At 42.7% G+C, this 12,914-nt stretch overlaps 1 protein-coding gene across 1 annotated transcript in view; it reads left to right on the top strand.

Annotated features, from left to right (window-relative positions):
• The first annotated feature begins 2,847 nt into the window (after positions 1-2,847).
• WDR20 (WD repeat domain 20) overlaps positions 2,848-12,914 on the top strand; it is a 51,005-nt gene continuing 40,938 nt past the window's right edge. Inside the window, exon 1 of the mRNA XM_083734660.1 lies at positions 2,848-3,208. Coding sequence (XP_083590786.1) covers positions 2,945-3,208 — 264 coding nt within the window. The 5' untranslated portion in view covers positions 2,848-2,944. The remainder of the gene's footprint in view (positions 3,209-12,914) is intronic.

The following is a 12,914-nucleotide window of genomic DNA, read 5'->3' as shown; positions in this document are numbered from 1 at the left end:
CTTTTTGGCATTATACCTTGTAAACCTCCCCCACCCCCTTTGCTGCCCCCAGATCTTTATCTACCCCCTGTACATTTCTATCAGCCCTCAAAGGGGTCAGTATCATTTTGGGCTAAAGGACGGAGCCCACTCACTTTTTCTGGAGACTCTCGCTCTCGCTCTCTATCTCACATACACACACACACACACAGAGGGTCTTGCTATTGTGAGGATTTAAAAAAGGGTGGAAGAAGAACCATGTAAAGTATAGAATTGTAGCGTTTATAGGGACCACAATGGTCAAGTTCAGGCATCCCCAACCTGCGGCCCTCCAGATGTTTTGGCCTACAACTCCCATGATCCCTAGCTAACAGGACCAGTGGTCAGGGATGATGGGAATTGTAGTCCAAAACATCTGGAGGGCCAAAGGGTGGGGATGCCAGGTCTAGTCCAATCCTCTTCTATGCAGGAATCTCAACTAAAACCTCCAAGACAAATGGCCATCGAAACCTCTGCTTAAAAACCTCCAATGAAGGAGAGTTCACCACCTTCCAAGAGAGCTCACTGCACTGTTGAACAGCTCTCACCATAAGAAAGTTCCTCCTGCTGTATAGTCAGAATCTCCTTTATTGCAACTTGAATCCATTGGTTTGGGTTCTACCCTCTAGAGCAGGAGAAAACAAGCTTGCTCCATCCTCCATGGGACAGCCCTTAGCTATTTAAATATGGCAGTCAGTCATGTCTGCTCTCAGTCTCCTCTTTTCCAGGCTAAACATACCTAGCTCCTTTAACCGTTCCAGATCCTTTATGATCAGGGTCACCCTCATCCACACATGTTCCAGCTTGTTAACTTCTTTCTGAAATTGTGGCACCCAGAACTGGACACAATACTCCAGGTGTGGCCTGACCAAGGCAGAATAGAGCAGCACTATGACTACCCTTAGGGGATACTGGTGGTGCTGTGGGTTAAACCACTGAGGCTAGGACTTGCCGATCAGAAGGTCGGCGGTTCGAATCCCCGTGACGGGGTGAGCTCCTGTTGCTCGGTCCCTGCTCCTGCCAACCTAGCAGTTCGAAAGCACGTCAAAGTGCAAGTAGATAAATAGGTACCGCTCCGGCGAGAAGGTAAACAGCATTTCCGTGCGCTGCTCTGGTTCACCAGAAGCGGCTTAATCATGCTGGCCACATGACCCGGAAGCTGTACGCCGGCTCCCACAGCCAGTAAAGCGGGATGAGCGCCGCAACCCCAGAGTCGGCCACGACTGGACCTAATGGTCAGGGGTCCCTTTACCTTTTATGACTACCATTGATCTAGACACTATACTTCTGTGGATGCAGCCTCTAATATAATTAGCGCCCTCCCCCCAATAGCTCCTTTGCTGTAAGCAATAATACAAACCACACAGTGAAGAAACAAAAGCCTATCATACACATTCCTTAAGCAATGAAGAGCATGTGCAGAGTGCTTTCCCCTAGATTATCATGATCTAGTTACTTACACTTCGCCTTTTCCCCTTAAGCCTTTTCACTTTTCCCTTTTTGCCTAAGCCCTTTATGGCTTAGGGCCCTCGTATTTACGGGACCGCCTCTCCTGGTATGCCTCACAGAGGACCTTAAGGTCCATGAATAATCATAGTTTAGAAGTCCTGGGCCCTAAGGAAGACTATCCTCCACCAGGGCCAGGGCCTTTAAAGTGATGGCTCTGACCTGGTGGAACGCTCTGTCCCATGAGACTAGGGCCCTTCAGGATTTAACCTCCTTCCGTCAGGCCTGTAAGACAGAGCTATTCTGCCTGGCCTTTAATTCAACCTGATCTTTTATTTCCCTTCTCTTCCCTCCCCTTTTATGAAGATTACCCGCTCTGAGACCCCACAGCTAATTTTCCCCTGGCCTCCTCGCTGGCCCAAGTAGGACTAATTCAGCCAGCTAGCCCTGGTGATTATCTAATGCTTATTAGATGGATTTCCCCTAAATATATTTCTGAACTTTTAATTTTATTGTTATTCATGTTTTTATACTGTATTTTATGCTGCTTTTACAATTAAGTGTTTTAAATTTGTTGTTAGCTGCCCTGAGCCTGGTTTTTGAACCGGGAAGGGTGGAGTATAAATAAAGTTATATTATTATTATTGTTATTATTATTATGGGACTAAAGGTAAAGGTAAAGGGACCCCTGACCATTAGGTCCAGTCATGGCCGACTCTGGGGTTGTGGCGCTCATCTCGCATTATTGGCCGAGGGAGCCGGCATACAGCTTCTGGGTCATGTGGCCAGCATGACTAAGCCACTTCTGGCGAACCAGAGCAGCACACTGAAACGCCGTTTACCTTCTAGCCGGAGCAGTACCTATTTATCTACTTGCACTTTGACGTGCTTTCGAACTGCTAGGTTGGCAGGAGCATTATGCGGCTTGAGAGAGAGAGAGAGAGAAAACAAGAACCCCCTCAAAAGATGAGGGGAAATCATTTTTTAAAAAATAGACAGTGATATCATTAAAACTATATCCATATATAAAATCTACGAAAGCCATATGAACAATTAAAAAAAAAAACACAACAGCAGGGCACCTGCCCTTTAATTAACAGCAGCCGCCCCGCCCCTTTCCTATCTCCTTGCACGCCTCCAGCCAGCCTTTGCCCTCCTCGCTTCTTCCTCGTCTCTCATTCTCCGCCCCCTTCCGCTCCGGAGGCTCCTCCCTCTTCTCCCCCCCTTCCTACCACCTGAAAGCTTTGCCTCGCCCCTCCTCATCGCATCCCCAAAGGGGCGCAGCAGGCGCACGCGCAGCGTCGCGGTAAACAAGGGGTGGGGAGGGAAAGGCCTGAGGCCCCGCCCACATCGCGGCGTGAACGTTCCACGGGCTTCCCTTCCCTTTTGCTTTCGGGCAGGGGAAGCGAGCTTTCCCCCTTTCTTGGCGGCGGCGGCGCCTGCGCGCTGGCCTCAACATCCGGGCACTGGGGCAGGATGAATGCTCCTTTCCAAGATGGCGGCGGAGGGAGGAGGGAAGGAGATGAACGAGATTAAGACCCAGTTTACCACCCGCGAGGGGCTGTACAAGCTGCTGAGCCACTCGGAGTACAGCCGGCCCAACAGGGTGCCCTTCAACTCGCAGGGCTCCAACCCCGTCCGCGTCTCCTTCGTCAACGTCAACGACCAGAGCGGCAACGGCGACCGGCTCTGCTTCAATGTGGGCCGGGAGCTCTACTTCTACATCTACAAGGGGGTCCGCAAGGTAAAGGGACGGGAAGGGGAGGGCGCCGCCGCTCGGAAGGGGCTGCCGGCGCCGCGCTGAGGGAGGCGGCGCGGCCTGAGGAGGGGCGCTCGGGGCTGGCGGGGTGGCATGAAGGGGCGCCCGGCCCTCTCTGGCTGGGCTCACCCTCGCCAAGAGGCTGCCTGACTGGCGTAACCGCCTCCGCCGCGCGGGAGCTGTCAACAAACACGTTTCCCTCGCTTCCTTTAAAAAACGGGGGGGGGGGGGAAGAAATCCGTTAAAGGGTCCCCCACCCCTTATAGCTTTTTTGGGTAGGTGGGTTGGTGTGAGGGAGGTAACTTTGCGTGGTTTGGAGAGCAATGGAGGTGTCCTTGCCGGGCTCAGGAGTATAGGGCAGGTTACACAGGTCTCTCTTAAGTGCTGTAGGTCTTCACTTTGAATAAGATAAAAGGGAGGCGGAAGCAAGACCCTTTTTCTTCTTCTTCTTCTTCTTTTTGCCTTGGAAGGCTTTAATGTAACCTGCCCTCTTGACAGGAAGCACAAAAAGGTGTCTCTGGAAGTATGTGTGGGTGGACTGCTGGGTACCTTTAAAAAGTTGGCTGCCGTGCTCTTCGAGGAAGAGCAATAAAATAAGAAGGATGGACTTCTTGTTCTGTTGATTTACTTTTTTTCTTTTAAGAAGCGCTGTTAGCTAAAGCAGTATTGATCATTTTGGTATTCCAGGAATGCTTGTGCTGTAAGGTGTATTTACCCTTAAACAAACCTGGTCTATAGGAGCCCTTCCAGCTCTTGGTTTACAGGACAAATGAATTCTGGATGTGTTCATTTTCATTCACTGCCTCGTGAGATTTGGGGTGGAGAAAATTATTTTGTCATCATTGTGTCAACACCCTTTTGAGGTGCATGTAGTTTGCAAGGCTTGGTTTTAGCTAGGAAAACTGGGAATGATGTAGAAAGTGAGGAGTTACAGCAGTGTTCTGGTTGGTAGTGAGTTTTGGTTGGAAAATGTTTTCAAAGTAGTGAAGCTTCTTGTGTGTTTAATGTAAGCGTAGGTGCTGATACGAGATAGTGTAATAGAAACAGCTCTTAAGAAGAGCGTGCTGGATCAGGCCACTGGCCTAACTAGTCCAGCACCTTGTTCTCACAGTGGCCAGCCAGATCCCTGTGAGAAGCCTGAAAGAGAAGGGATAAAGTTTTTTTAGCCATTCACTTGATATTAAATAATATGTAATCACAGTTAAGTTTATTTGGATAGTTTGGATAGTTTGCATTTTCATCTGTGAGTTGGGTGCCTGACTAAATCATACAATACCATGTTAATGAACATAGGCATGTAGATGCTGATAATAATAATAATATCTGGTACCTGCTGTATTATATTGAAATGCCAGTTTCCTACTCAGTAGTAACACGATGGGTTGAATTGCCAGTGAAAAATCAAACACTCTAGTTGAGGATCAGTTTGCAGTAACTAGCCCTACAGACTTATTTTTAAGTATCCCCTTAGATCAACTAAAGCCCAAATCTTGTACACATGCACCTGTGGCATATATTGAGGCAAACCTTTCATTTCAAAAGGGGAAAACAGAGACCTTCTGACTATATACAAATTAAGTGGTGTGCTAATTAATATTGGCAAATGAAGCTTTGTGGTTTCATTTCATAGCCTGATGAAGTTATTACCACATCTTAATTGCTTGAACTTTATCGTTTCTATGACTCTTCTGTCTGAGATTCAGTGCCCTAATACATAATTAAAACATTAGTTCATCTTTCCTCAACAGTCTGGTCTATACTGTATTAAGATTCATATTCGGTGTAATATTTGTTTGTTCGCTTCAGCCAAGAAAGAGGTCAAGAGTGGCTTTTAGATCACTTTATTGAAGAAGAAAAAGAAGAAAGCCCCTACTCTCATGCTTATACTTTAAACAGATACAACACAGAAGTAAAATGGATAGGGATGGAGGAGGCAGTAAGCAAACTTGGCTACAGGTTCTTTGTTTTTCTCTACTGACAAGTAGGGGTGAAAAAGTTTAAGGTAAGAAGTGGCAAAATCTTGGTGCATTGGTGGCGCAGCCCTACCTCTCCTCTTTCCTCCATTACTGCAACTGGATATAATGGCTGCTGCCAGGTGACAGTTGCTGAAGGAAGGAGTTTGGCTCCTCAGTAGAGCTGTAAATGACCACTCATGCCTTCCCTTGTTTACAACCAAATGCTACTCATGGGAACTAATTTTCAAGATGACCCAGTCTCTGAGTCATTAGATTTCTGTGGCACCAGTTATCACAGTTGTAAAATATGGGGGAAGGGGTGTGCAGTTTGGAAGTAGGACAGAGATCTTGAAGTGAAATGGTCAACAAGGAAAGCAGTATATTTTGTTTGGCTTTCTGAAGCCATTTAGATTCTCCCTTTTGATTAAAAGAATAATGTCATACTGAATGAATGACAGTAAGCTCTGTTGAGAAACATCTAGTATATTTCAGATCCAGCTGTAAATATTTTGAAAGGCAGTACAAAAGTCAAGAAATACTTTATTTTAGCAAGTTGGCTAGAGCCATGAATAGCCTTAAAAAGTGCTTGAATAAAAAACAGTATCTTAGCTGGCAGTGCTCAGATTTCTATGTTAAGAAATTGATGTTAAAGGTTTTTGTTGTATTTTTTGCTATGAATGGTAATCTTTGATAAAGGCATTTTGTATGAGAGGCCTTTTTGGTTTTAGTAATAATTAAATGTTTTAGACATCTTATCAAAGGAACATATAGGGTTCTGTTTTCTCCTTGAAGAAAGCTATGGAAGAAGAAAGTAGAAAATGTGAAACATTATGTTCTGAAAATGAAACTTTTTAGTTAGAATGCAGCAATCATGTGCTAAACCAGTGATGTCAGGTGGACATCTTCAAAAACAGTGAACTTTTTCCAGTGGTTCACTTTTCCGTGGAAATTTAATACTTTCATAAGTTCATTAGTAACAATGAATGGATGCCAGTTGCAAATACAATATTAGGCAAGCTCAGCAGTTTGAAAGTTGCAGTTAATGTTTTTCAGAAGATTATCCCTATCAAGTGTGAGAGAGAATACATGCATTTGTAAGTGGCAGGTGCAAGGGAATCAAAACAACATGTCCACCATTTTCAATACCTGTTTGCCTTAAATTTATAAAATGTAAGGTGAATACATGCTACTGTCATTAAATTGTACAAGTATTCCAAAAGAAATGTCTATGTAATATATCATTTAAGCCACTTCAAGTGTGCTTTGTAAGACATTTTTTTTTTGCAGTGCTTTTATCTTTGTTTACTAAATGGAAGAAAAATAAACATACTAAACTAGATCACTTTCTATGGCATGAGAAAATTTTCCAGTGCAAACAAGAAAGATTTCCAGAAAACTGGTGTAATGGTTAGAGTATTTGACTAGAACCTGGGAGGCCAGGGTTCTGATCCCCACCTATGGAGCGTTCTATGTGGCTTTGGGCCAGTCACTATCTTGCAACCTAATAGACCTCACAGGGTTGTTTTGAGCATGAAACGAAGAGGAGAACCATGTATGCCACCTTGGGCTGTTTACAAGAAATGTGCAATATAAATGTAGCAATAAAAAAATCAGTATGCAGTGGTACCTCGGTTTACGAACTTAATCCCTTCCAGAAGTCCCTTCTTAAACCGAAACCGTTCTTAAACCGAATATTTCGTAAACAAGGCTGTTCTTAAACTGAGGTACCACTGTACTTACATACGTTATTTTCAATTATTCATAGGGCTGTAGGATCAGTCTATAGAATCAGATAAATATGGTAGTATTTATCTTCCTGTTTGCTGTTTGAAGGCCAGTGTTTATTCATGGGCTATCCAGATTCCCGTGTTCTTGCTTAGCTGCCTACTTCTGAAATCTCATTGTGTTGATTCATTCCTCCTAAACCTGGTTGTACAGTAATAACATTCCAAGTGAAAACTAAAGTCTCATGTCTTTGCACATCACCATCTCTTTGGTTGTAATTTATTAGCATTTTGTACTAGTATTTATATACTGTAACTAGTTTAACGGGCACTTTATAGAACAGAACAGGTCCCAGCATACCTTTTAAAACACTTATGATACAATTGCAAATCCTTACGTTAAGCCTGCTTCAGGGGCTTGCGTGTCCCTAGTGGAATTTTGGCCTTCAACCCTTTGAAATAGCAAGCCATGTTTATCAACTGTTACTTCATATTTTAAAGCAAATTGTGATAAACATGTTCATTTTTTGTACAAAGGTAATAGGCAGAAATTCCTCTGGGTGTTTTGCAAGTTCTTGAACATGCCTAAAATTAGGTATTTCAGTTTAAGCTCCTTGAGGCAGAGACTTGTCTCTTTCTTCTGTAAAACACCATTAACGACAATAACAACAAGAAGAAGAGTTTGGAAGAGTTTGGATTTGATATCCCGCTTTATCACTACCCAAAGGAGTCTCAAAGCGGCTAACATTCTCCTTTCCCTTCCTCCCCCACAACAAACACTCTGTGAGGTGAGTGAGGCTGAGAGACTTCAGAGAAGTGTGACTAGCCCAAGGTCACCCAGCAGCTGCAAGTGAAGGAGCGGAGATACGAACCCGGTTCACCAGATTACGAGTCTACCGCTCTTAACCACTACACCACACTGGCTCTCTGGATAGAGTTCTTGTATCCATGTTGATGACGCTTGTACTGAAATATCGGTTTCCAAAACAGTTCACTACTGTATAAGAGATACAAGTTAGTGTGGTTAGCAAGTTGCTGATCGAAATACTGAGTACAAATTCTCCTTGAATCATCCTATTTGTGGTTTTTGGATCCCAGCTTTTGAATCTTTTTTGCTGATGACCGTAGGCTCGAATGATGGAGCTGAATCTTGGGAGTTCATACTTTATGCTTCGTATTCTTATTTTCCCTTCCTGTCTCAGAGGATTGTTAGGCCACAGTGTTGTTCTGAACCACTGTCAGAAATTAGCTTTGTTTGTGTGCATGTGTTGGCCTTAACTTTAGATGTCTTGTAAAGGGCATGTGACTTTGCTAAAATGTAGGTTAAAAAAAAAAAAGGTAGCCAAACAGAATGAGATACAGGATATTCAAGTATTATAAACCTGTGGAAAGATGTCTACTTACTGAGGAGCCTGTCCTTAATGTTCTAGTCTGTCAAGACAAACTGCTGATAAATACTGCTCTTGAAGTTGCATCTGTTAAACAAGGAATTGATCTCTTTTTTTCTTGCAAAGTATTTGAAAGTCGTAAGCTATTCTGTCATACCAACTGCAATGATACATAGAAATAACAATTCATGTATTATGATATAAGCTTTTGTGTGCCAGAGTCCACGTCATCAAATATATTTATATATTTTACTACATTTTTATCCTGTTCTTCCTTCCAAAGAATCTCAGAGAGGCAATATCTGAAGCATAATATTTAATTGTCAGGCCAGGCATACACATGGTTCAGGAGAAATGGAGAAGGCAGTGGCCAGAGGGAAACAAAATGCAAAAAGGAAGCTTTTGACTTTGAAAGCATGTGCCACAATAAATTGGTTAGTCTTGAAGGTATCACAAGACTGTTTTTGCTGCAACAGGCTAACATGGCTGCTACTCTGGAAGTATTTGTGGAAAGGCCATGCTTCTATAATGCTTGCCTCTTTTCTGCATTTGAAGGTAGATGTGTGTCCAATGACATAGGTGGAGGTGAATTTTTTTTTTAGCCAGCTTTGTGAGTACTGAAGACTAAGGGATCCAAAATACATGTCAGAAATATGGTGGCTGGTTTCTGTTTTTCCATCCCTGAGACTGTATGTTTTATTTTGCTTTGTCACAGATAAAACAGTACCTGGACTCATTAATTTATTCTAAATTGCTCTTCTGTCAACCCTGTAAATTTCATGTACCCAGCTGCAACTGCCATTGGCTCCTTTGAATATTCTTGAAGGGTTGATTACTGCAGGGGTAGATTGACCTGGTCTTGTGTCTACTTATTTTCACGTGCATCGTTATGATCCATGGTTGAATTTAAAATTGACAAAACAAGAGTGCATACTTGGGATCTCTGACCAATTAAGGCATAACTAATCTGTTTTAAGTAATACTTGGTATGCACCATCACTTTTTGCCAGAATCCCAACAACCAGTAGGTCCTAGGCAGATTCCCAGAAACTGGCCAGTTGTTCATCCATGGAGCATAGTCTGTCTTTTGCCCAACCTTTAATTACTGGATGACTTCTAGAAAAGTTTGCTTTTTAAAAATTCTCAGACTGACATATCAGATTGCTGTATGGTTTACCAAATATTAATTTTTAATGTAATGTCGCTAGTGTGGGAAGGTTAACAACGTTCATGGCTTAATCATATGAAGTTCTTGACCTGCACTGAGGCATGGCAAATGATTGTCTAATTGTCTTAGTGTAATACATCTTGGCTTTCTGCATACAGGTTAACTAATTTAACATGAATTAAAGAGTTGCCTGATAAGATGCTTGCTCTTGGGTTAAGAGGCAGATAGCCTGTTATTTGTACCTAGATGTGCTGAGGTACATAAAAGTTTAGACTACGGTTAAAGTGACAAACAGAAATACTTCAGTATCTTTGGCTTCCAGAGTATTGTACCTGATGATTTCTTTTCTTTTGTTGGAGTTGAGATGATTTGTTATCTCTGGATGCCTTCACTGTCCATGCAAATTAAGGGTGGGGTACCTCTGCCCCTTGGGCCCAACGGTGCCTCCCCATTGGCCCATCAGGCCATTTGGGCCAAACATGCCCACTTGCATGATGCCTGTGGGGCAGGAAAAACCTAGCTCAGCTGAAAGGGCATTTGCAGGCACTGTTGATCAACAGTGTCTGAAAAGTGCTATGCAGATAGCACATTGAAAGGGGCTTCTGAAGAATCCTGTAGGCAATTGTGATGCCAGGTGATTGACATGTGGATGGCTCTGCCTACTTGTCAGACTTGACCTGTAAGGGATGGGGGCGATAATGATAAAGCTCTTTGGCCACGGCCAGTTCCTCACCTCGATGTAAACAATAGTTCTCTAGGAAAGCAGATTTATGGTATTGTGTCCATTACTGGAATTGGATGAAATGTGTAACAATGGTCTTGGAAAACAATATAGCATAGATACTCTAGATGTGTAAGCAGCTTGCTGCATAATCCTACACATGTTTACTCAGAAGGAACATAGAAGTACCACTGTCCTAAGCAGGGCTAATTCACAAATATAGATAGGACTCGCTCATAAGCGGTCGAGAGTTAGAAGTGAGCACTGAGATGGTCAGACTTGCTAATGATACTAAATTGTTTAGGGTTGCTAAAACAAAAATGTGAAGAGCTCCAAAAGAACCTCTCCAAACTGACTGAATGGTCAGTAAAATGGCAAGTGCAGTTCAGTGTAAACAAGTGCAAAATGATTCATATGGGGGCAAAAAAAATCTTAATTTCATGGGGTCTGAACTGGAGGTGACAGACCAGGAATGAGACTTTAGGGTCATGGTAAATAACTTGATGATGATGATGATGTGAACCCATTGTACAGTGGCTATGGAAAATGCATAGTGTCAGACTAGGATCTGGGAGATCAGGGTTCAGATCCTAACTCACAGTCATTAAGCTCACTAGGTGACCTTGGGTCAGTCACAGCCTCTTAGCCTACCTCACAGAATTGTTGTAGGAATTAATTTAGGAGGGGGGGGTGAACCATGTACTCCTTGGAGAAAAAAGTTGGATATAAATGCAATTTACTAGCTCTTAAGAAAGCAGGAGGTGCCAGCCAGATGACGGTCATCAGTCTGACATCCAGAGATCTCTGTGTCATCGAAATTGGATCTGTGCCAGTTGCAAAACTTGCTTGGTGCCTGGGGAATTTCAAACACTGGTTGGGGTACCCTCCAGAACAGCATGAGAGTCTCTCCTTCCTCCCGCAGGAACCTCCTCCTGGATCTCAGTTCCTTCTGTCAACAGGAGCAAGTCTGGATCCAACTGTCTTGGTAGTTTTAGCCAAAACTACAATTTTTCATAGGATTATAAGGATTTATCAGACGAGGCTTTTAAAAGGATGCTTGAGAACTTTTGTGAAACTTTTTATAGTGCTTTTCTAAAATGATTATACTCAGCAGTGTTACTGCTGTTTTCCTGCATTTCAGTCATGACCAAACAGTTTGTGGCTAGTGGTTCTCTTTTTGCTAGTTGGAAAGATGGCAGTAAAGTTTAGGAGTTTTTATTGTATGTAAATTGCATTCTTGGTGTTTCAGAAACAGATAACTATAGTGATACTCGATTACTCAGTTGGTTTCTGGGTAGTAATGTTAGCAAGTGATTTCTCTTGCTAACTGCCTCCGCTGTGTGGGGAACTCTGAGCTCAGTTGCAATTCTGATTTCTGGAACATGTTCTTCTAACTTCAAGATTACATAAACTGAAGTTTTGAAGATGGGATGTTTACAGTACTTTCTCCCTGCATTTCTGAGGTCACCATTTCTAGTAACATGGTTATTAAGCTAACAAACAATGGAAAACAGCCTAGAAAAAACAAACAACCCTACAAATTCATTTTTTGTACGGCATCCACGGGATGGCTAAATCTGTGGCTGTATTCAGGATACAGTTGATTTGTTTATTAAGTATGTTAACTATTCTGCTATTCTAATACTAGAGGGTGAGCTTATTTAATATGGGTGTGTGGGACCTATAGCCCTCAGATATTGTTGGACTCTAACTCCCATCAGCTTGCTGGGGCTTACGGGATCGAGAGTCCATCAAGGCTGCAAGTTCCCCATCCCTGTTTTAATATAAAGACGTAATTATTTCCTCCACCCACCCCAAATTGGTAGAATTAACACCTACAGCCCTGGATTCTGGCATCCTTTTTGTAGAGATGCCAGAGATTTCATATGGCATCTTCTTCATCAAAGCTTGGGCTTTACTAGTAAGCTATGATTTTAACTCTTTATTGGTTGTGGCCCCCAGAATATTCAGACTAATTTGTGACTAAGGATATGTGGAACTTTTTGAGCTCTATAAAGATGTTCACAGCTTTAAAAAGATGTATTTGCTTTTCAAAATCAGTTGTCTGATGAAGGCTTTTGTTTGGGGGCTAAAGTAGATATAACAGCAGCAGTCGCAAGTGTTCTCTGTGTTTGCCCTACTAGCATACGGAATGGGGTGTGTCTAATTTAAACATCAGGCTCAGGGTCATTGGTACGAGCCACACATTAGGCAAAAGGATTAGAACAGAATACATGTGTGCCCTACATTGTGACTGATGTGCAAGCAGTGAAGTGTTGGGGTATGTTGTAAAAATGATTTTCTTCTAAAACCATTTTGAAAGTGGCAAAATAAAAATGGACTCTCCTGATCCTAAGCATCTCAGCTCAATGGAAGAGGGGTTTTGAGAACCTGAAGCTGTGAATCCTGATAATTACATGGGCAGATTAAAGAACTCTGAAGGCAAACAACCAATAATGGTTATAGCTTTATTGGTCAATAATCAGACTTCACTGTACTGGAACTATCCAGATATCCAGCTGGCTGGAAGAACTGAGATGTAAAAGAAAACTATCTTGCATATCTTTAATAAGCCGGTGCTGTGGTCTGTGAATGAAATACCTATGCAAACTAAAGAATAGTGGGGAAGTTCCTTCTTTCTGGAAGAGGGTAGTCTTCATTTTTTTCTCTTTTACCTGAGACGGTTGAGTTGCAATTAGGAGAATGTTGTTCTTGACCTCAGCTGTTAATAATGT

The sequence above is a fragment of the Podarcis gaigeae genome (genome assembly GCF_964106915.1).
Source record: "Podarcis gaigeae genome assembly, chromosome: 1".
NCBI lineage: Eukaryota > Metazoa > Chordata > Lepidosauria > Squamata > Lacertidae > Podarcis > Podarcis gaigeae.
This window is presented reverse-complemented; position numbering and strand designations above follow the sequence as displayed.